The following is a 23269-nucleotide window of genomic DNA, read 5'->3' as shown; positions in this document are numbered from 1 at the left end:
AATACTTCTCCCTGGTACCCTTTGTGGCCTTCCTGTTGCCTGTATGTGCGCCCAAGTGTCTTATGTAGGATTTTATTGCACCTACTCCAACAAGGCCACATCTCCACTCCCTAGTGCCACTCCCTAGGCCAAGCATATACAAACTACCACACTGGAGGAATCTAGAGCCCATCCAGGACTCCAGGACCTCTAAGGTAGCTGTGTATCAACCCACACCCAGGCCTAGATCCCCAGAGCTCAAAGCTCAGGAGACTTCCCAATGTCTGAACCTTTGAGATCCAAACCTGGCACAAGACCAGGAACAACATGGACGCTTTGTGGCCCTCTGTGTTCTTTCTGTGTGATGTCTGCTTGTGACCTTGCCATGTCCTCGATGATAAATGGGCAAACATACCCAAGTGTTCCCAAGTTGTGTGCATTGCTCCAGGAAATTGAATGACACTAAAGGAGGAGTGACAGGGCCCCCATGGGTGTGGTAGAACACAGGTCTCTGTTGTAACCTGGTCCCCACCATGAGGCACTTCAAGGCTACAAGCCTAAGCCAGACACAGTGTTGGGAGAAAGGCAGAAAACTTCATGGTTGGATACTGGTGGCTGTGGTGTGTGTGTGTGTGTGTGTGTGTGTGTGTGTGTAGTACTAAGTAGAGATTGAACCCAAACCCTTGTACATGGATCTTGAACATGCTAAGTTAAGTGCTCTAACACTGAGCTATACCCCAAGCCCTCCTGTGACAGCCTTTATGAGAGGTGGAGGGTGATGGGAAGAAATAGGAACATATGTGTTTCCTGTTTTTTTGATGTGGTGTCCTTAGGACTGTAACCAAGGCCATCACCACTCTGAAAGTCCTCCAGAGCCATGCACCAATATAACCAAAGATCTCTGTAGTCAGTCATCTTTGAATATTTTGGTACAGAAATGAAAGGTGACCTAATATAATTTATAGCAGGCTGGACTGAAGCATGAGCCACAGTTGGGGCTTGAGACTGCCTCCAGAGATAGGGAGGTCTTGGGGACAGAGCTCTTAACCTGTGGGACCTAACATGGCCTGAAGGTTGATAATATTGAAGTTTAATTGAGTTGAAGGAGGCTTGTGTCTACCATAGAATTTTTTTTGGCTGGTGTTAGCAGAATCGTATTGGCTATGAACAAACACGAAGGTTTCTTGGGTTTTCCCTATATCTAAGATGGCCCAATGCTATAAGGCACCCCAGGCCATGATGAACAGGCAAGGAGGCCAGTGCTCTGGCTGGGTAGCTGTTACCCTTCCCTTCCAGTCCTACTTGGAGCTTATCTAGAGCTGGCTGCAATGGGGTCTGTGGGCCCAGGTTCTTATGCTCTGCTCTACTTATCCCAGCACATAGAGCACTGGCTGAAATCTGACAAGATCCATGAGCGCAGCCGGGCGGTCCAGTCCACCTACCTGCTTCTGCAATATGTGGTGGATTCTTTGAAGCTTGCTGTGAGTTCCCTATATCTCAAACCCACGGGCAACACCTGACGGGGGAATGGAGGTCAGTATCCATGATCCAGAATCATGGAGGGGCATGATTTTGCCACAGGCACTCTTGGAGCCTTCAGTCTGTGGCTGTGGTTATAGCTCAATAGGGTGGCCTGAGGACATCCCAAAGCCAAGAACAGGGACCCAACAGAGGGCAGAGTCTGGAAGAGTGAGAGGGTAGGGGGTCTGGTCAGGAAAGCTGCAGTGCGGAGGACCCATGTCTCAAACGGCCCTGGAAACAGCTAATCTGAGAGCTGGGAATGGAGAAGTTGAGAGAGAGAGAGAGAGAGAGAGAGAGAGAGAGAGAGAGAGAGAGAGAGAGAGAGAGAGCGAGCCTGTCACTGTGCCCTCATGCTCCAGCTGCTTCACATGGAGACATCTGGCTTAGATGGGAAAGACTGAGACAAGCCAAGTTCCCTAGGGCAGTGGACGTCAGCTACCACCCTACCCCACAGGAAGACATAACAGGGCTTCTTACGGGCCAGGTGTGGTTAGCTCATCACTCAGAAGACGGACCAGAGGATTGTATGAGACTAGCATGAGCTATATAGTAAAATCCTGTCAGGAAGGAAGGGGAGAGGAAGAGGGGAAAAGGGGGAAATAAAGAAGAGGATAGAATGACTAAATTCAAGCTGACAACTTCCAGATCTCTAGAAGTCAGGCCCTCCTCATAAAGGAAGAGCAGGCAGATTGGCTGTGCAGCATGCAGCTACCAATGAGATAGAACAAGCTGGCATGAAGTATCTCAGTTAGCTGAGCACTTACTTAGGACGCACCAAGTCCTACGCTGGAGCCCCAACACCACGTGACTCAGGTGTAATGGTGAATTCTTGCCATTGCAGAACTCAGAAGGTGGAGGCAGGAAGATCAGAGGTTCAAGGTTATTCTTGGCTACAAATTGGGTTTGAGGACTGAACTATAGGAGACCCCATCTCAAAACCAAAATTGATCAAATCGATTTCATCAAATGAGAACTATTGTGCACCCAGCAGTCACAAGACACAGATGGGCAAGAAGTGTGCAATGTGTGTATCTCACAAAAGGTGATCAACTATAACTCAGTAAAAAAACAAAAATAAAAAAAAACGGAAACTAGCCAGCCCTTAAAATGGGCAGCAGATAAAAAGGGACATTGCAGAACCCCTGAAAATGAATGTGCCCCCACATAACTGGTCAGAAAGGAAATGCAAATAAAACCACCATGAGGTCCCACCACCCGCCCACTGGAAGAGTAAATTTAAATACTGGGAACAGCAAGTGTTGGCCAAGGTGTGGAGTCCCGGAAATGTCTCACATAGAATAGAGAGTGTAGGATGTTAAAACTTCCTGGGAGAACTTCCAGCCGTTTCTTTGAAAGTTAAATACACACTTATGCCCTAACCGCATAGGTCTGATCCTAGATATTTACCAAAGAGGAGTGAACATTTATATCCATAAAGAGGCTTATGCAAGAATGCCTATACGGTTCTATTCATACTGGAACCGAGCTGAGAGCCCTGTAGATGTCCAGCAATAATAACAGGCAAGTCACTATGGCAACACACGGCCAGCCATTCACAGGGGTGAACTGAAGAGAGAGCTGAGAAGCTGAAAGTCGAGTATAATGGTGGACGTGTGGAAATTGATGATGTTGGGAGGTGAGCTCCATCAGGGAATTATGTCTTTCCCTTGAAACTGGCCTCTCTCAGGAATTGGTTATCCCTTGAGAGACCGGAAGTCTCTGCACACTGATCTGGCATGCACCAGTGCCAAGTGCCTTCCAGCGCACAGTGAGAGAGTCCAGAAGGCATTACCTGATGTCAGGTCTGCTAGTGTCCAGAACTGTGAGCTAAATAAACTGCTCTATCAATCATCACCCTCAAGATGATACGCACATGAGCATCTATTCAAATTGCCAAAGCTATCGAATTTTGAGCTGACTTATTGTAACCTCTCTGTAACTGCAATCTTAAAAATTGCCATAAAGACTGCTAAAAATTCTGTAGTTTGGTTTTTGCAATATTATTGATTTGAAACTTTATTGTGTACAATATTCTAAATATTCTGAAATTTAATTTATGAATGATAAAAGGTGTGGGGGTTCTGTAAGAAAGGGTCTCCTGCAAACAGACTAAGGCCTCCATCAGAGAAAGAGAATGTGGCTTTGTACTAGAGTTGGAACTGAACACTAGATTCTCTTAATATGTGTGTGTATGTGTGTGCGCGCGTGCACGTGTGTGCACGTGTGTTTAAGCATCTGTCAAGCTCTTGTATGTAAGGCATGTGTGAGGATTGTTGTGTGAAGGAAGAGTTCTCTGTGTGTGTGTGTGTGCATGTGTGTAGTGCTGTGTGTATGTGTGTGTGTATGTAGTGCTGTGTGTATATGTGTGTGTATGTAGTGCTGTGTGTGTGTGTAGTGTTGTGTGTGATAGGTGTGTGTGTGTATGTGTGTGTGTATGTGTGTGTATGTAGTGCATGTGTGTAGTGCTGTGTGTATGTGTGTGCGTGTAGTGCTGTGTGTGTAGTGTTGTGTTTGATAGGTGTGTGTGTGTGTATGTGTGTGTATGTAGTGCATGTGTGTAGTGCTGTGTGTATGTGTGTGCGTGTAGTGCTGTGTGTGTGTGTGTGTAGTGTTGTGTGTGAAGTGTCACCATATTGGGACAGCTGATGAACGTTGAGTGTAGAGTCTGAATTAGATAATGATGCTGATGTTGAATTAGATTTTTGTGACTGTGACTGTTGCATTTGTCACTAAGTGTCCTGATTCATATGAAACAGACAGTAGGGACATTTGAGGTAAAATACCCAGTGTCCCCTGTCAGAAGAAGGGAGGGGAGCAGAGGGATCTAAACAGAGCAGACTAAGGGGAAACAGTGGCTAGAGGGGCACATGAGAATCCTGAGCTATTCTTCCATTTGTTGGAAGTGAAATCAAGATTAAAGCTTCAGTATTGTGAATGAAATGGCTTTTAAGGTCCTCATGGAGCAGTTAGACCTGACAGAGGTTTGATGCGGATGAGAGCTTTACCAGAAACTGAGTTGGGTATTGTGAGGCTGGCTTTGAGGATCCAGTCTGGGGCTGGCTGGGGCAACGAGGCCTATTCTACTCAGGAGCTAAGGACTGGCCTTCAGAGAGGAGAAAGAGGTACACCGTTCTGTGCTCACACTCAGGGGGCTCAGGCCCCTAGAAGAAAAGAGACTGTCAGGGGAGATGGAAATAGCCCCTCTAAGAGGACTTGAGTGAGACTTGTGTTGGTAATGGTGTGCGCAATACAAGTAGAGGCCACAGGAGGTCCTTCAGCGCAGGCTTCAGCCTGGATATCTACTGCCAACCGAAATGGCTGCTCAGCCTGTAGACTTCAGAAAAACGCATCTGCTAATAGGCTCCACAGAGCAATGGATTCACCAATGATACAAAAAGTCCTAAGCTGACAGTAAGCAGGCTGTTTTGGTCTATCATTCGCCAAGCCTGGAGCAGAAGCTTCACTTTGAGAGGACAGCAGTACGGACCACATAGGAAGAAAGAGACTATAGATCAGGGCTGTCCCCATTCTAAGGCCCTGTCCCCAGTGCTTCACGATCCTCGTCAGACCACTTCCAAACCTGCAGACACCACCAGTGTAGAATGGCCCCGCCTCAGATGGCTTCTGTTTGGGTCTAACCTACTTGGGCACCACAGACTCAGCAAAGTCAAGCTCCAACCACGTGACCCTCCGGATCTCAGAGGCCCGACACTCAGAGGAGACAGCGCGTGCCCTCCCTATCATCACTGTGGGGGTTGACAGGAGGTCTCTGTCACTACTGCTCTGCACCACTTTGCCTATGGTAAACGGAACCGAGGGAACAGAGCACGGTGTGTGGCTTGAGTTCAGGAAGTTAAAGGAACACACAACTGCAGGAGACATGGATGGTACTGAGACACATGTGGTAACCACAAAGAGTTGGAGGGACACTGTAGAACTGCACAGGCGCACATATCTGGGATGAAAAGCCACTGGTTCCCTTAACCAGCAGCTCAGCCACCACAGAAGAAGCAGGACAGAGGAAAAAGAAAGCCCCAAGGAACATGACAAAAGCCCAGTGGGTGTGGAACAATGTGGAGTGCAACAGAGTACCAGGAGAAATGAGGGGGTGGGGAGGAGGAGGTGGCACTGCCGTGGTAGAAACTGCTTTGTTTGGCTGAGAAAGTACACATCTCCAGAGAGGAATACCAAGAAATCCCAAGCAGGACATGCTCAAAGGAAAACACGGGAACACACCACAGCCCAAATTATCAAAGACCAGGGAGAGACAGGAGAGTCCTAAAGCAGCCAAGAGAAAGGAATCCCACACATCAACATATGTGGATATACACTGGCAAACACATGCACACACATATACAGGCATGTGTGCACATATGTACACACACATGTGTACACATATCCACATAGTCATGCATGTATACATACAGGCACAAACACATGCACATACCATCATGCAGGTACATATGTATGTACTGGCAAGCCTGCGTGCATATGTGCATACTAGTACATGCGTGTGCGTTCTTGTGCATGAGCGCACACGCGCGCGCACACACACAAACATAAGGCTGCAGGCACACATCTCACAGGCACACCTGCACACAGATGTCTGAAGGAAGTGATGGGCCTACTCAGCCTTTTATTGTTAAAAACAGAAATGCCTTGTCCCGAGGAGAAGACAGGTCAGAGAGGTGAAGTGCTCTGCCAAGGAGGGCGGGACAGAAGCCCCTCTCAAACCCTAGCCAGTGTGTGTCCCAAGGATGCTGAAAACAGGAAGAAGCCGCACACAGAAGCCAGACCTGGCTTTGCTTACTGCTCCACTCTCCCCAGAAAGAGGCCGTGCCATCCATGCTGGGTCACCAGATAGGCGTGCTGACCCTGCTGTGGCGGGAGAAAGACAAGATCACACAGCAGCACTCTCACTTTTGTGTCTACCTCCTCATGGAGCTTGTTTTCCAGCAGAAGGGTGAGTGGGACTGGCAGGGGTTCAGGGTTGGGGGCGGGGGAGGGAGCGGGTGGGTAGCAGCCCTCCTGAGCACAGCTGTCCACAGGGAAGTTGGTGGAGTCTGCGCAATGGAGTAAGATGAAGCACTTTGAAAGCAACGTGTTTAGAGAGTGGGAGATGAAGCTCTACTACCTGGTGAAGGTGAGGTCGCTCGGGCAATGCCCGGGTCTCTGCTACCCTCAGTGCACAGTGGTTACATGGTTTCTTCCTCCCCACTCCCAGGCCTGTGTGGATGGGGCCAAAGGTTCCCAGGGACCTGTGCAGGCAAGTAGGTTGGGCAGAACCAGGACAGGATGGACTTCTGCTCTTTTCAGGGAAGTTCTGTCTGTACCTTCTCTCCCAGCAGATAGGACCTTTAAACCCACGGGGCAAAGGTTCTCACTTGTATCTCCCTCTGGGGACAAGAGAAGCCAGCCTATCCTGTTCTTCTGGGGACACACTTAGCACTGCCCCTCCATCCTGCGTAAGCTTGAGAAACTCCTTCCCTGGCCTTTCATGACATACCCTTCCTGCATTTTTCCCAGGCTCGGCCTGCCTATTACTTTGGATAGAGAAGATCAGGGCTGGAGTTGTGTTTAAGCTTAATGACTGGGTAACCCTGGGTCAGTCATCCATCCTCCTGAGCCTCCAAGTGAGGGTCACTTGGGTCTGGATCCAGCTGCTCCTGAGACTGGCTGGGTCAGAGGCAGTGACACTTCCCAGCACCTGGTGTCTCCTGGGCCATGCACTAGGCTGAATCTGTTGTCCTAGTGGCCCTTGCCTATGAGAAAACAGATTGGATCCTGTCGTTCCAAGGCAGTTGGATAGTAAAGCAAGGCAGAGGAAGGCTAGATCTGGGCAGGAGTTGGTCACCATTCCAGTTCAGCAGGAACTGGATACTGGGACTCCTTACAAGGCTGTTCACCACCATTATTCCCCTGAGAAAGTCTTCAGGGAATAGGCAGCCGTGAGCTTATGGAAGGCACCCTTACAGCCACCCAGCAATGGCCACAAGAAGGAGGAACTATACAGTTCATAGCAGCCTGGGGCGAGGGTAGGATGGGGCCTTTGGAGTCCTGCAAGTCTTTGTCCATAGTGATGTTCATTCCCTCCATGGTAAGAGGCTGGACCCCCTTCCTGGCCTGAGCCACTGCTGACCAGAGATTCCCTCTCCCTGCTTTGCCTTTACACAGGTTTTCAAGGAAGACCTGACAGTGGCACAGCACACACAACTGATCCTTACGCTGGTGCACAATCTAAGCACTTGTAACCACCTTCGCTGTGACCTTGCTGCCAAGCTCCTGCTAATGATCTGTGTGGAGCCTGGCTTCAGGAAGGAGCAGGTGAGGGTGGTGACTGTGGCTCCCTTCTGACTGTGTGTGCGAGCGTGCGACACACCCTCTCATTCACCCGTAATCACAGAGACAAGGAGTGATGACCCTAGTAGCCTATGAGTGGGGTCCCAATGGACTTCTGGTTAGCAGCTGCTTTTGTCCAGCAGATTCTCGGCCCTCCTTCTGCAGCCTCACAGGTGGCTTGTGGGAGAGGGCAGATCTAGCTGCCCTCCAGTTTGGCTTCACCAACTAAATTGAAGACTCACTCTTAGGGACTGCCAGGTCCCATCCACGTGGGTCCTCTTACAGGGTCCACCACAATGCACCTCTTGCCTTGTTCACCCTGCCTTCCTGAAGACAGGGATGGAGATGGGGGAACTGAGCTGTAAAGCTAAGTCCTACCAGGAACTCAGAAGGCTTTGCCCTGTCTGAAGCTGCATTCCACCTTGCAGGTAGCTGAGCTCTTGCAAGGTCTGTTCCAGGAGCTGCCAAACATCCACCTCAAAAATGTGCAGCAGACCATAAGTCAGGCCACGTTGGCTCTGGGGATCCAGCATATCCAGGAGGTGGTGGAGGTGATCTTATCCCTATGTCAGCCCTCAGAGAGGTATGTGTGTGTGTGTGTGTGTGTGTGTGTGTGTGTGTGTGTGTATACATATATATATTTATCTTCCCTTGACCCAGGCACCCCAATGTAGTCCTCATCCAGGCATGTGGTGGTCCACCTTCCTGGGCCATAGTTTACTTAACACACTAGGCAAGAAAAGGCATTCGAGGGTTCTGTCTCTTTCTTGACTCTGGACTCTGGCCAGAGGGGCTCTAAAGGAGTTTGGGGATTAAACAGGGTTCTAGCAGTCCCAGGAGGGACATCGGTGTAGAAACAATCTCAGTTTCACGGTCACCAGAGGCTGACCTATATGCAGAGCCCCCAGACCAGCCAAAGGCTATGAAGATACACCAAGACACCCTTCTACCTATCCACAGGTACCCCGTTGCCCCAGGACCCCAGTGAGTTTTGATCCAACTGTCACACTAGATAGTCTTTCAGGAGGCAGTCTGTTGACAATGAAGCCTCACTAATTCAGAACATGGCTAGGAGCTGCTGGCAGCAGCAGCATAACCATAAGCCTGTCAGTCCTTAGGTGGCCAGCCTTATGCTAAGCGCCTCATGAATATATGTATATAGTTGGCAAGGCGGGACATAACAGGCACACTGGCTGATCTCTGAACACACAGCCTTTGATTGATAGGGAGCAACTGGGTACTCATGAGCTCTGCCTGGAGTGGTTTCTGGCTCTGTTAGCTTCCCTCTTCAGACTATCTAAGTGGTGGTGGGTGAGGGCTTGCCCCTACTTCTAAGAAAAAAGATGGGCTTTAGGGAAGCTATTTGCTGGGACTCGTGTAGATATCAAGCAAAGCATCACAGAATATAGACCTCAGGGCCTCTCACTTACTACCCACCCCCACGACTCACTTTCCCACATCCTTCTGATGGCCAGCATTCATAAGAGGTCTCTCAGCAGTGTTGTGTCCTGTGTTCCCAGTGGTGGCCTGGTCCCTGTCTCATCAGGTGGATCCTACCACTGTGGAAGGCTCTGGCCGCCAACTACCACGTGGCTCGTGAAGTTATAACCCTACTTTACATAAGGCTGAGGCTGCGGCCGCCAAGGAGTCTCCTCCAGTCCACATATCGGGCCCGGCTGGTCTCCCTGATGGTGAGCAGCACCCTGTGCTACATGCCACCAGCATGGTCCCCCAGTGGCAGCAGCAGTACCCAGGGCTTCAGCTCCTGGGGTAGGAGGGGCAGGCACCGTGCTGCCTCCAAGGGTCCCACTCTCAGACCTTCATCATGGTCTGTGATCATTTGTAGAGGTGGGCAACACATTTTACCTGCACTTGGTGAGCCTCTCACCCGGTAGGCATGGCTTCAGTAGGTAGGTGTCTGAGGTACTCATCGATGGGCCAGCCAATTGACTACAGACTCCTGCTGCCACTCTATACGGATGCCTCATCATAGACCATAACAGAACTGAAAGTTCCACAGTGAAAGTAGGAGAGAGCTTTGCCTTTCCTGACATGACTCAGAGACTGTGCCCTGGGCCACGGTTGGCTGTGGGAATAGGAACAATGAAGAGAGATGGTGGGGTGATGAAAGGCCACCAGGATCTAGGGAAGGCAGAGGGATTCCTGACAGAGAAGGCAGGGCAGGGGTGGGAAGTGAGATAGCCAGCACTGATTGAGAGTTGAGGCTGGCATCTGGATTTCCCTAAGCTTTAGAAGGACCTTACTTGGCAATGACCCATTATCTCTGCCCCATGAAAAGAGACTCTTACATTCAGGGGAGGACAAAGTAGAACAGTGGGCACAACACCATAGGACTGGCTGGGGGATGGTTTAGAGAAAGAGCCGGAATTCTCAGGCCAAACACAGCCCAATTCCAAAGAAATAGGGCCAGATGGAACCAACCATCAGAAACTTGGGGCCAGGAGAGGCCTTCACCATGGAAGATCTGAGAAGGACCTTCCCACAGGATGGGCACTTGGAGAGGTGTAGCTCATCATAAGGTGGGGCCCAGCCAAGAAAAATAGAATCAAGAATATGGAAGCCAGGCTGAGCAAAGCCTGGACCTCAGGGCCCAGCCCCAGAGACCACAGGGGGTCCTTCTTGGTTGAGCCTCAGAACTAGTGTAGGATCTTTGGAGATTTATTGAAGGGGTCTTCATGGGAGGCCAGATAAAGGCAGCAAGGACCAGACTAGAGTGGCTTTGTGGCTGTTGTCTCTGTTCTGCTCAAGGGCTCCTCTCTTACCACCCACCACAGGCTCTAGGCACCATTTATGAGCTCCTCTACACCAAGGAGTACAGGGACACAGTCTGCTGGGCTTTTTCAGGGATCCTTCTGGGCCTCCTCACAGAGCTCTACTACCTGCTGGAGATGGGCCTAGTGCAAGGCATGTTTGACTACCAGGAAGACGATCTCGGCTCTAAGCCCCTTGGGCCCTGCAGGTGAACAGAGATATCTCTGGGCCCTCCCTTGCACTCGCCGAGCCATGCTGATGCTATGGAGCCATGAAGGGAAGGATTTTTGAGTGGAGGTGGGATAGGGTTGGGACAGAGTTCCCAAACTTTCTAATAGAGAGACTCTTGAGCAAGAGAAGTCTAGTACGTGGCAGCTGACAAGTTTCAGGCACCTGTTTTATTCCACCTTGCCTAGGATCTGCATGGAAGCACTCAAGGGCCTCTTCTGGACCAACGAATACTGGGAAGTGTTTGCTGATGTGAAGCTGATCCAGGGCTGGGAACTCTTTGGGCAGTTGGAAACTTTTCCAAGGGGAGTGACCCTTTTGGCCAGGTGAGCCCTCAGCTTGGGCACCCTCTGCCTGAGAGAGAGTAGAATGGCAGCCCAGCCCACTCTCCCTATCCTGGATCCTGCACTCCAGAATCAGAAATCTGGCCAGTGTGAAGGGCTAGCTGGTGAATGGAGCCCTCTGTGCCTACCTCTTGCATGCGATAGGGCCATGGCTCATTATAACTGCGAGATCAAGGCTGTCATGGGGCAGGCTCTCATCTCCCTGAAGAGCAATGAAGAACGAGACAACATTGTGGGCATCTGCATCATCATTGAGGTCAGCCTGTCCCCTACCCACCCAGGTGGGCTTCCCTTCCAGGGTTTCTGATATATAAAGCATATACATCTGGCCCTTGTGCGTCAGCTCTGCTTGCTGGTAGATGTGATTCTTTAGGTCTAACTTCATCCTCATAGCATGGGGCAGACCACTTCCTTGCCAGCTGGGGTTAGCAGGTGGGCTGATGGTGCCGACCCCTGCCCAGTTTCTCAACAGCCCAGATGCCTCCCATTATGTGTCTTGGAAGACCATGTACAACTCCCTGAACCTGGGCCTTTCCAGCCGCAACCAGATGGTGCGAGCTATGAGCCTGAAGGGCCTGAGCAGCACTCTGATGCGCCCTAAAAAGGTGAGGGGGAAGGAAATCAAGAACTAAACCTCCTGCCATCTCAGGAGGATCACAGAGAGGGCTAAGCACAAAGGCAGTGTCTGGAAGGGTGGTAGAGAGGCCATCAGGTCTGGTTGGCCTTACTTAATTGCTTCGTATGATAACTCCTGTCAGGTACCCAATATCCTACCCTTTTGAACCTCCCAGAGCAGTCCTGCTCTGAGATAGTCCTCATGATGGGCTGGAATGCAGCTGCAGATTTGGCCTATTCCAGACACCTAATATGGTTTTGTCTGTTTTCCTGTCCATCCTGTAGAGGAGGTAGGGGATGGATTTGGGAACAGCTAGCTTCAGCACTCAGACCTCTGCCCGACCTGGACTGACTCAGAGATGGGCAGATAATACCTTCTGAGAAGGCCAGTAGCTGCACAAAGCTATGACCTGCTACTTCACTGGGACAGCTGGCAGACACTGGTCAAGGGCCCTACTAGAGGATGGTGGTCTCCCTGCAGGCAACTCTGCTAAGAAGTAGGTTGATGGAGCTGTTGGACAACTTTCTACAGCCTGAGTTCCAGGACCCTGCAGGCCTGATGAAGATCCTAGGCCACCTCCTGCACTGTCTAGGTGTCCAGGGCATCGGAATTGTCAGCCTCAAGATTGCCCAGCATCTTCTCAGCCTGTTCACAGATGTGAGCTGGGCAGGGAGTTGGGGTGGCAGGACAGGACAAAGCAGGGCTGCAGATAGCAAGCAGAAACTAGTACCTGTCCTCCTCAGCTCCATCCCCAGAACCACCTGAGAATAAAAATTTGAAGTTTGTGAAGGCCTGTGCTCAGGATTCTGCCTCCCAGGCCATCAAGACCAATGACTCCATTTAAAAGCCACATGAACTCCTCATATTGTGGAATAAGACCCAGTGATTTCAGGAGGTTGAGGTTGGGAATGAGGAAGGTTTGAACTTGGCGTGGACAGTCATAGGGAGACCACCACAAGGGGCCTCTGAGATGGATTAGAACCAGAGAGATGGGTGCTAGGATGAGCCCCTCTTGGGATAGGTAGGCAGGCAGGCCACTGCACATCTGGAATTGAGGAGGGAGTAGACCCAGATTGGGCATGTCTTTCACAGAGGGGAGGCTGAGTCCTGACAGAGGTAGTGTTAGGAGAAATTATGACATTAGCAGGCACTCTTTAGGTGTTGGGTTCTGCACTCCCCTCAACCCAAGGACAAGGGTGCTGTTGTTAACGATGAAACAGTGTGTGAGGACAGAGCCTCACCCAGGGTCATTAAGCTAGAATGTCACAGATCTAACAGTCGGGTCTGCTTAGGACTGGAGGTATGGCTGCTGTCACCTCCAGAGACTTGCAGAGAAACCCAGAGGCGAGAAGCTAGGAAGAACAAACAAATCCAAGACGTTCACCAGAGGATGAAGGAAGCCAAGGAATGGGAAAGTGAGAAGGCCCTGGGACAGAAGTCAGCAGGAATCAGGGACTGAACGGCCATTGGCTTCTGGGGTTAGGGACAAGGACAGCACAGGACCAAAGTGAGGCAACCAGAAGTCATGGGAAGAGAGGGAGGGGGGAGAAGCCTGGCCTGTGGCATGCCTGAGCAGGAGACCTGCTTCCCCCCCAGGAAAGAGCAACGGTTCGGGAAGGTGCCATCTTCCTGTTTGGAGATGTCATCCACTATGGTGGCAAGAAGCTTCAGCAGAGCCTCAAGGACCTGGCTTCTCAGGCTGCAGTACCCCTCCTCTTAAATATGGCTGATCCCTGCCAAGAAGTAGCCATGGTGAGTGTAGCCCAGTTCAGCTGGGGCAGCTAGGAGAGCCAGGCTGAAGGAGAATAGGACTTGAGGGTTCAGCTCTCTGAGACTGTTCAGGAGAGGCCACCTAGGCAACAGAGAGGGCTGGGGCTGGGTTTGTAGGCCACCGCAGCAGCCAGAGAAAAGGCATGGGCTCCATCTTGGTGGTGTTTCCTCAACCACCTGCTTCAGATTCATCACTCCCTTCCCATCAGGCCCTTGGGCAGCCTCTTCCGTCTGAAGACCTCCACGCCACCATCTAAAATCAGCTGCAGAAATCCAGCACTCAGGAACTTTCTACCTCTACTTTCCTCCCTCCCTGTTGCTGGAATTTCCAACCCCAATAATTCCATATAATAAACCACAATCCAGTTATTATAATTATAAGCTTTATGCTTAGGTTGGGCAGGTCTAACACCACACTAACTTATTCCCCCGCTGTAAGACCCCTTGCTACTTGTGGTTTCTCCTGGCCATGTGGTTCAGGTCCATCGTGGCTTCTTCCTCTTCTTCACTCCTTTCTCCTTCCCCTCTCATCCTCTTCCCCTCTCCACCTGCTCCCACTCTCAAACCTCCAGTCCCACCTTTCCCCCGACTGCCCAATCAGAGGCTCCAGCCTTTATTGACCAGTTAAAATGGGGAGGAGGTTCACATGAGATCCCCTGAGTGCTCTTTGGGGGCAACCTCTCTTGAGGAAGCAGAATTAACATCAGAATATGAACAGCACCAGGACAACCCCCCCCCCAAACTCCTGGCCAGCGGTGTGACCATGTGCTGCACTGGAGTCCCTACTTGTATCCTGCCTGCCTAGTGGCACAACCCCCTCAGAGGAACTTCGCGCAACTCTCCCTGGGGTGGCCCTGAAACAGTAGCCATGTCACAAGGACTTTGCGTTTTATAGGCCATGCCTTTTAAGGCACCCTGAGTTCCTGGAACCATCCTCCACCTCTGGTTCTCCCTAGGGCTAGGCCAGTCTCTATTTGCTACCCACAGGTCAAGCCTGGCCTCTAGGCTTCTGAGAGTAAGGCTTCATATTTAACAACTAAACCGTGGCACAGGCTCATATCCACTGTGGGAAGTCAGGTCCCTTCCCAAACCTAGACTAAAGCTTCACCCCTCTAAGACTGGTACTCTAAGCTGGTTTCTCAGAAAGAGGCCTAGGACGTTTCTGGAAGTCCTATGTGAATTAGAACAGGATAGCCTGCGTTGGGTGTGAGTTACCCCTTCCTCTGGTGATACCTTTCCCTGTCAGTGTCAGCACCCTGACAGGGGTAGCACTGCTGCAGAGATCTCTCCTTGAGATCTCTCGGAGATGAGAGGGATGATGATGAGTGGGAGCAGAGACACTCACTCTGTTCCCCACTTACAGAAGGCCAAGTTCACATTCCTGCGCTGTGCTATCTTGCTAAAGTGGGAGTTCCGGAAGGAGCTGTTCGGCAAGCTGGCGTGGGGTCAAGGGCTGGGCGCTGCAAATGACATTTTTGTCTACATGGTAAGGCCTGAGCACCTTTCCAGGGAAGGGCCTGAGACCAGAGAGCTGTGATGGCTGTGCAGTCACCCCAGACCTCTCTGAGGGTAGTGTATGGGGAGGAGAGGTGGTCCTGAGGGAGGGAGTTTAATTACTGGGCTTCTGTGAGGAACATTTCCCTCTTCACAATGAAGCTCATTCTCTGAAATACACTGTCCAGGAGGGAAGGGAGTCTCCACCATGTGCCTAGACTGTGCTCAAGGCCACCCTAGTAGGGCCTCTGTGGACACAGTGCCCCCTTGGGTTCCAGAGCTTATCTAAGGCAGACACACCTGAGCCTCTGAGTCTGTACATTGCAGGGCCCAGGAGTAGGAGGCCAGTAAATGGCACCCCTTGGTGTCTAGCCACCAGTTTAACATTTGGCCCCAGGTTCTTATGCCCTCCTGGGTCTAGGCTGTCAGGGGCATAATTCCAGACTCTCAAATAGGACCAAGGTCACATGGGCAAGGCAGGACAGGCCTGTCCTCAGTCTTCAGGCTTCAATGGATTCTGGTTCAGCCACTAGGGACAAGCCTAGAACTGTGGCTGCAAAGACCTCCAGGTGATCTTTAGACAGGGTGGGGACACTGAACTCCCAAGTCTGCTTACCCGTCCCATGCAGTGCACCATGCGGCACCTTGATGACAGTGACAATAGAAGCATGGCCCTTGAGAAACCCAGGACTGCAGCCTCCAGCTGTTTCACATGGCCCTAACTTTAAGTATCAGGTACAGTTAGGGCCCACGAAACAGGAAAGGTTTATGGCAGGGAGGACAGGAATCTGGGCAGTTAGAAATGGAAATGCCATTGAAGGGCGCGGAGCAGCAGAGCCTCTATGTGACACAGGCACTTGTGTCGTGTCTGCAGTGCATGGTAGCAGCACCTTAAGGTAAGCACTAGAGAACCCCGGAGGCAACTGCTCTCTCAGCAGCAGAGAAGAGCAGGATGTGGAAGTTGCTGGTGATGAGCCTGCCTCTCCTCTCCATGACACGGGCCTTGCAGGGGACCCTGGGGACTTGGGAGTGTGGAACATAGAGCTTTTGGTCTGTGGTGAGATGACAATCAGGCAAGGATGGACAAGCATGCTGGAGGGTCTCCAGAGAGATGTTGGGAAGGGCTACAAATGTGGGAGCTCCCAGATCCTGGGCATGGCCTCCCCTCATTGGATCAAATGGAGGAACTGGGCCATCAGCACCAGCTACCCTTCCACATCTGCTAGGGGACTCAGATGCCTGCCTTCCTCTCTTTCAGGCTCTCGGTACTGTAAGTGGAATTCGGCGCTTAGGGGTCCCTCAGGAAAGCTTTGTCCCTGAAGTGAGGTAGCACACAGACCTTCCATATGGTCACAGGCCCTCTCTTCTTCCCTCCTCAGCTGGAAAGCAATGTCGGCAACTACCAGCAGTTCCTCAGTCAGGCCTTGATGTGTCTGGACAGTTCCCACACGACAGTGAAGCTGGCAGCCATGAAGTTCATCGGTAAGTACTGACCCAGCAGCCTCAACCCCCACCCTTGGTATTCCCCTGCCTCGGCTGCCACAGTGGACGGTCCTGGGTCCATTGCAGGGACACAGTAGATCTAGCCAGTGAGAGGATTGGATGCCTCTGCTGGCCAGTGCTCTCTTTCAGCGGACAAGGATTGCCACTGCTAACCACTTCCTTGACTACCCCAGGGGCATTGCTTCAGGACTATTTCAATGACCTATGCCTGTACTTGAGAAAGAATGATGTGATCTCCCTTAAGAAATGTGAGCATGCAGAGCCTTTGTACCTTCTGGTGGCTGGGACCTGTTTTACCTGACACTTGAAGGAGCTTTCTGGCGGGGAGATGCCTTTCCAGGGGGGTGGTGGGGCTCACTTTTCCCTCCAGACTGTGGGTTCACTGGGGCCCCGAGTTCTTCAGTGAGCTCCTGGTGGGACAATGTGGTCTCTGCTTGCAGGTTTGGAGGCCCTCCGCCATGACACGGACTCCAGGACCAGAAACTTCTACCTGAACTGTTGGAATGACGCCGTAGAGCTATCTTACTATGTACAAGACTAGCTGCGCCTGTGATTGTTCTTATTTTTGTCTTTGTTGAGTCCTATCTTTATTAAATGCCTCAGAGTATATCTCTGGCCTCTCACAAGACATGTGCAACAGGCCAGGACTGCTTCTCTGCTTAATCTTAACTCCATAGCCTATCTGGTGGGAAGGGCTCGACTCAGAGCTCCAGACGTTACATAGTGTTCCAATGGTCAGCAAGAGCAAGGGCCGTCAGTGCAGGTGCTGCCATACTCAAGAAGAGTTTAAGACCCCGGAGCTACCTCAGCAGCCCCATTCCCAAGCTCCATTTGCCCTCAGCCAGGACAGGCTGCCCCACATGTCCACTTGGCCTATTGCCTGCCTCATTTATCCTGCCCTCAAGTAGGTCTTATGTGAACCTGCTTAATCACCTACTGCTCTCTTGTGGCCACTGAACCTTTCATATTTAACCAGGACCTTTGATTAGCTGACATCTAGGCCTCGGTGGGTCTTCCAGACTTCTGAGGACACCCTTCCCACATTGTTTGGCTGCTTCTCTGCTGTTGTGTGGTTCCCCTGGGATACCCATTCTCTCTGGCAAACTCACCTTTTCCAAGCCCATCTAGGTCCTTCGGTTATGCCCAGTGCCATTGCCTCTCACAGTGGCATTAGAATACTGTGCTGGCTGCCAGGGTAGACTCAGGGTGTTCTTGGATCAAAGCCACCAGACAGTGATGAGAAATTGAATGTAGACCTAGCCAGTGACTTGGGTATGGCTCTTCAAGGGCACACAGCTTCCTATGTATTGAGTGACTGTCCAGGCTGGAGGTGCTAAGTCATATCAGATGCCCAGATATTACCAAAAACTCCCATGTCCCCAAAGGGGAGGCTTAAAAAATGGTTAGGAGCCCTTAAACCATGAGCTAGTACAAGAAGGGGAGGGAAGGCATTGAGATATCCGGGATCACTGAGGACTGATGAGATCGTGGTGCTGGGGTTGGTAGACAGGCTCTGGCTCCCACAGGCTACACCAGGCTAACTCCAAAGGCTCCTCAAGATAGCAGCACCTGTGGGGCCGGGGACCCATGGGACCAGAGAAACTGGTCTAGAGCAGGAATGTGGTCAAGTCCTGTCCAACCCCAGAGATCTTGTCTCAAGATCGGTAGAAAGTGGGACAACTCCCTCCCCTGCCTTAGTCCTGTGCCCACCATCTTTGCTCATACCAGAGGAGGTCGTGTAGTCGTAGCCAGGTTAAACTTCCTCTCTTCTTATAAGGTCAGGTCCAGCGAGCACATGGAGTTCCTCCTAATGTAAATGAGGCATCCTCAGTATCCCAGCCCCAACCAGTGCTATACCCCCACCTTAATAGCCCCTTTGCACTCCAAAGGTTTAATACATCCACCCAGTAGTCCCTACTTATCGCCAAAGGTTTAAAAAGCCTTTGCTCTTCTATCCCTGCCCCAGTTAAATGTGCTTCTCCCTGAAGCCTAGCTCAGAGAAGTCTGTTTCTTGTTGCACTCACTCACTGCCTGAGGTCTCCATGACCCTTGGTTGGTCTTGACTCACTGCCCTTCTCTGGGTCTGCTGGCTGTAGTCACCAGTCACCTCAAGAGGGAAGGGGAAAGGAGGGGGAATGAGAAGCATCCACCCATTTCCAAGAGGCGAACAGAGCTGCCTTGCGGTGAGGTGCTCCCACAATGTATTTTCTTCATATGGACAACTGGTTAAAGCACACATGCCTGCCAGCCTCTTAGAGACAGAAGGTCAGTAGCCTCACAGGAGAGCTGTCTCAGCGGATTTCGGCTCCCACAAACCTGAGATAGCACAACGAACAGAACAGCTGTCAAACAGCCATGCGTGGACCATTAGACAGGACAGACATTAGCTCACCAGAAAGGGCTAAAGAGAACGAGATGAAATCCTGAGAAACTCTCCAAAACAGAAGAAACACACAAGTCCATAATCACAAAGAGAGCGATATATATACACCAAGTAACAGAAAGCAATGTGAAGAATGCAAGGTCTTGAAAATGGCTAGAAAGGAAGAGACACTTCCTCCCTCCCGAAACAACACAGCTTTGGGCAGAGGAGATGTCAACTGGGAGAGAGTACAGTGACATTTATGGCTGCCCCAAAATGTGAATGCTAACTTCCAAGCAGAAAGGCAAAAGCAATGGAGACAGGAATCATTTCAGTGTCCCTTTAGAAGGATTGAAGGGCTGTCCACATGCTCAGAAAGCCAAATTGGCTGCTTCTCCCATAATGCAACACTAAAGCAAGCACAGGCTAAGGATAATAGCTTCCAGGGTAGCAGAAGTCTACCTCATGCCACCTGTGCATGTACGGAGCAAACTTCAAAAGCATAAACTGTTCTGTACTCAAGAGGTTGAGGCAGGAGGATGAACAAACGTTTCAGACAGCCTGAGCTACATGGCTTCCTCAGAATGAAAATCTATGGCAAATAAAACCCAAACCAAAACCAAAATTCAGCAACCCAACATCCTGAGAAATATCACTGCCACTGGGTATGTGGTTGCTGGCAGATACATGGATGGAGTGAAGGAACAGCAGCTCTGAGGCTGAAAATGGTTCTTCACTGCCAACTTGACTTGGAATCACCATGGAAACACACATCAGGGTGTGTCTGTGAGGATGAATCCAGAAAGGTTTAATAGAGGAAGAAGGACCCACCTTGAATAGGGGTGGCACCATCCTGAGGACTGGGGAATCCCAGATTGATCTAAATTAGAGGGCGCACTGAGCACCAGCACTGGGCTCTGCTTCCTTGTGGTGGGTGGTGATGTGACTGGCTAGCTGCGTCACACTCCTGCCTCGTGGGTCTTTTCTGCCACAGTGAACTGTCTCCCTTGAACTGTGAGACTTACTAAATCCCTTCCTTCCTCAAGCTGATTTTGTCAGGTTTCTGAAGAGAGAAGGAACTAATACAGGTGGGTTACAGGATATAGGAACAAGTCTGGAGAAGCAGCAACTCCAGCAGAGAAATGGGTCAAGTGGGCCGTTTACCGAAGACTAGGGGCCAATGGATATAGGGAAAGAAACAGAAGCTTGGGGATAATGTGGGGGGAAATATGCCTGTAACAGAGCCCCAGGTCCTTCTGTGCTTCTTTGGTAAGTCAGACAGGCTGATGCCTGCTGTGGGTAAGGCTGTGGCATATCACGTCAGGGTACAATCGGCGCACAGCCTGATGGCACACGACCCGATGAAGGCTGCAGAGCACAGATGGCCGGTTGTCCAGCTCTTGAGTTCCCACACAAGGCTACAGCAGGCCTGTGTGAGGCTGTGTCCAGCAGGAATGCTGGTGAGATAAAGTTTGAAGTAATTAGAGGAAGCATGAGGAAATGCACACACAAAGCACTACGAGGCAGTGAGGGGGCCTCACAGACTGAAGCATCTCTCCTGCTGGGCGCAGCTATGTGTCACATACTGCACAGTCACACACAAAAGTACTCTGACCTGGTCGTAGGTCTCCCCTTTTCTCTGATATTCCCTGACCAATACTCAAAAACTATCTAAAACCCATACATAACCGTCAGGAGCAGACACAGAGCTTCAGGAGAAGCCACCTCTTTGTGGTCCAGGAGATAGAGATGGCTCCGGTAGGGAGCGAATGTCCTTCTGCTCTCTGTGTGCTTCTGTCTGATGCTCCAGTCTTGGGAAATCTTGAATGGAGCAGTACCAGCACTGAAGACACAGACCTCAGAGGCAGGGCTGGGGACTGAGAGAGCAGGTTGTGCCTTTGTTTTTCTGTTTTCCCTTTGCCTGCTTGGTGCCTGAACCAGGAGACGACCAGTTGCACAGATGCCTCACAGAAGCTAAAGCCCCTATTTGGAAAGCCAGGTTTACAATCCAAAATTAAATGACCTATAGAGAATCTGGAAAGGCTCAACTGCAGGGGAAAGGACAGGTGACATTCCAGACCAGGAGACGCAGGGCGCCAAGGGTGAATGTTCAAAGACTTTACGCAGCCCTTATTACCATTGCTCTAAGATGTAATGCAGTGGACAGGAAACAGAGCCACTGCAACAGAAGGCTGAGGAAACAGGGGAAGGACAGAAGGATGAAGAAGAAAAAACAAGAACCAAACATAGAAACAAGACAGAAAAAAAAATCAGACAGGACCGAAAAAGAATCATGTAGACAAAGTGGAGAGAAAACAGAATAATCAAACAGAGAAACTGGACAGAAATAGGAGCCGAAGCAGTGGTGTTGATTAGAGACAAGCTGACTGACGGGCAGAGCCAACTAGAAGCCAGGAGGAGCCTTGTGTGCAGTTCTCTGAGCAAAGGGAGACAGGCAACATGGCACAGCTCGTTGTACCACATCCTCTTAGTTTTCTTCTTGCACAAACGTTATCATATTGGGAGCAGGGCTGGAAAGATGGCTGGGGGGTTAAGAGCACCTGTTGCTTCCTCAAGGGACCTAAAGGTTCAGTTCCTGGCACATGCATGTGGTTCCCGATCCTTTATAACTTTAGTTCTAGGGGACCCAACACCTCTTCTGAACCCTGTAGGCATGGTGCACATTTAGTGCACAGACATACACACAAGCAAAACACCCACACACATAAACTAAAATAAAGGTTAATTTTTAAATTTAAAAACGAAGTTATGAGAGGGGCTGCTTTAGGGATAGTGGCTCACACCTGTAATTCTAACACTTGAGCAACTGCACCAGGAGCAGTGTCATCAGACAGAGGCCAGCCCGGACTACACATTGTGTTCCAGGGCAACCTAGACTAAAGGAGTAAATGCTGTTTCCAAACCAAAACCATCTGAATGGATGTTAGAGTGTATGTAAAACTAAAAACGCCTAGACTTTAGAAATGAGTCCTCAAGAGTCAACCCACAAAAATCACCCCACTCCCTAAATGCTAGATCTCTTCATAGGATAGTCTGCTCTACAAAAGACATTGCTTGGAGGAGGAAGAGGTGGCCCCAGGCTGGGAGGAAAATAGAAGAAAGAAGTAAAGAAAGACAGTACCAGGCACCCGGTGTGAGGTAAGATGTCTAAAACCAGCTAAACATACAAGGTGAGCATGAAACAGGCTGGTGAGGGAAGGCAGGGGACATGACCACTAAGGAAGACAAACTAAATACAGCCTCCTAGTCTAGACATTACAGTCCAAGGTATTTACCTGACAGAGGTGAAAGCCTATGACCATATTGAGGGAAAAAAGGATTTTGACAACAGTTTCATAACTTTCCCCAACCAATCTAGACGCAATCAAGATATCTCTCAGGAGCAGAGAGGATTGACTGTGATGTGTCCGAATGATGAACAGGCAACATGCTAAGCCATAGCAGCAGCCTAACATGCAGATTCCGAGGTAAAAACAAAACAAAACAAAACACTAGCCTAGAGTTGGGGAGATGGTGCAGTGGGCAAGGACAAGGGGGTGGGGCTGAGCTATATCCAGCATCCATGTGAAAGTCAGGCCTGGCCATACACACATGACAGTAACTCCTGTGCTGTAGAGACAGGCTGATCCCAGAGCTCACTGGCTAGGCAAGCAGTGAGCTTAGATTTAGTGGAAGCAATGTGATGATGATGATGATGACAACGACGACGACGACGAAGACGACAGCAACAATAATGTAATGTGGAGAGAGCAATAGAGGAAGAATCTCAGTGTCTGCCTCTGGCCTCTACGTGCACATACAGGATGTGTCCACCCATAAGCATGTGTGCTCATACACACCTGAAAGGCTGTCAGAGAGATGCAAGTCCAGAGACTAGAAGGCTGAGGATAGAGGAGCATTTATTTCAGGCCAGCGTGGGAAACATTCTGAGCTCCTGACTCAAGGCTAAGAGAGTAAATAGGTTATGGCTCAGTGATAGGATGTCTGTGTACCAAGCATGAGGCCCTGGGTCCAACCACAGTGTGACAGAATTAAGAAAAACCAGGCCAGGCTCCCAGGGGAGGACTTGATGGTGAAAAAGGATTGGAGGTTTGGAACACTATTCTTTGTCCTGTCCATTGCTACAGTTCTGCGTTCAGGTCACAGAACTGGGGAGCAGACAAGTACACACTTAACCAAGCTCATTGAACACTCCAAGTGTACAGTACATATATGAATGGCTCCCTGCTGCACATGAATGAAATGGTGGAACCCAAGAACCTATGACCATACTCATCACCATGTGTAGAGAAAGCTGTTGAGTATAGCTTTGTGTAATCC

The 23269-nt window shown here is 50.4% G+C and overlaps 1 protein-coding gene and 1 long non-coding RNA gene across 36 annotated transcripts in view; one reads left to right on the top strand and one right to left on the bottom strand.

Annotated features, from left to right (window-relative positions):
* The window catches only part of Mroh4 (maestro heat-like repeat family member 4), a 31945-nt gene extending 14751 nt beyond the window's left edge, over positions 1-17194 (top strand). For 11 of the 30 annotated variants that reach the window (XM_063264645.1, XM_063264644.1, XM_039080244.2 and 8 more), the window contains 16 exons: positions 1356-1460; positions 6328-6463; positions 6549-6643; positions 7675-7824; positions 8268-8422; positions 9386-9530; positions 10635-10819; positions 11028-11165; positions 11328-11439; positions 11645-11788; positions 12280-12456; positions 13396-13551; positions 14933-15055; positions 16443-16545; positions 16740-16814; positions 17007-17194. In XM_063264645.1, the coding sequence (XP_063120715.1) occupies positions 1356-1460; positions 6328-6463; positions 6549-6643; positions 7675-7824; positions 8268-8422; positions 9386-9530; positions 10635-10819; positions 11028-11165; positions 11328-11439; positions 11645-11788; positions 12280-12456; positions 13396-13551; positions 14933-15055; positions 16443-16545; positions 16740-16814; positions 17007-17107 (2100 nt within the window). In that variant the 3' untranslated portion in view covers positions 17108-17194. Of the gene's footprint in view, positions 1-1355; positions 1461-6327; positions 6464-6548; positions 6644-7674; positions 7825-8267; positions 8423-9385; positions 9531-10634; positions 10820-11027; positions 11166-11327; positions 11440-11644; positions 11789-12279; positions 12457-13395; positions 13552-14932; positions 15056-16442; positions 16546-16632; positions 16659-16739; positions 16815-17006 lie in introns of those variants that run through there. The other 19 variants (XM_063264652.1, XM_063264649.1, XM_063264654.1 and 16 more) reach the window with 8 other exon arrangements.
* Positions 1-23269, bottom strand: part of LOC102550355 (uncharacterized) — a 32174-nt gene that overhangs the window by 3104 nt on the left and 5801 nt on the right. For 2 of the 6 annotated variants that reach the window (XR_010053843.1, XR_010053842.1), the window contains exons 3-5: positions 18292-18373; positions 11312-18135; positions 9706-9925 (exon numbers count right to left, since the gene is read on the bottom strand). This is a non-coding gene — a long non-coding RNA (uncharacterized LOC102550355). Of the gene's footprint in view, positions 1-9705; positions 9926-11311; positions 18374-23269 lie in introns of all 6 variants that reach the window. The other 4 variants (XR_005487238.2, XR_005487237.2, XR_010053844.1 and 1 more) reach the window with 3 other exon arrangements.

This window comes from Rattus norvegicus, chromosome 7 (genome assembly GCF_036323735.1).
Source record: "Rattus norvegicus strain BN/NHsdMcwi chromosome 7, GRCr8, whole genome shotgun sequence".
NCBI lineage: Eukaryota > Metazoa > Chordata > Mammalia > Rodentia > Muridae > Rattus > Rattus norvegicus.
The sequence above is the reverse complement of the archived record's forward strand: the minus strand, read 5'-3'. Positions and strand labels throughout refer to the sequence as shown.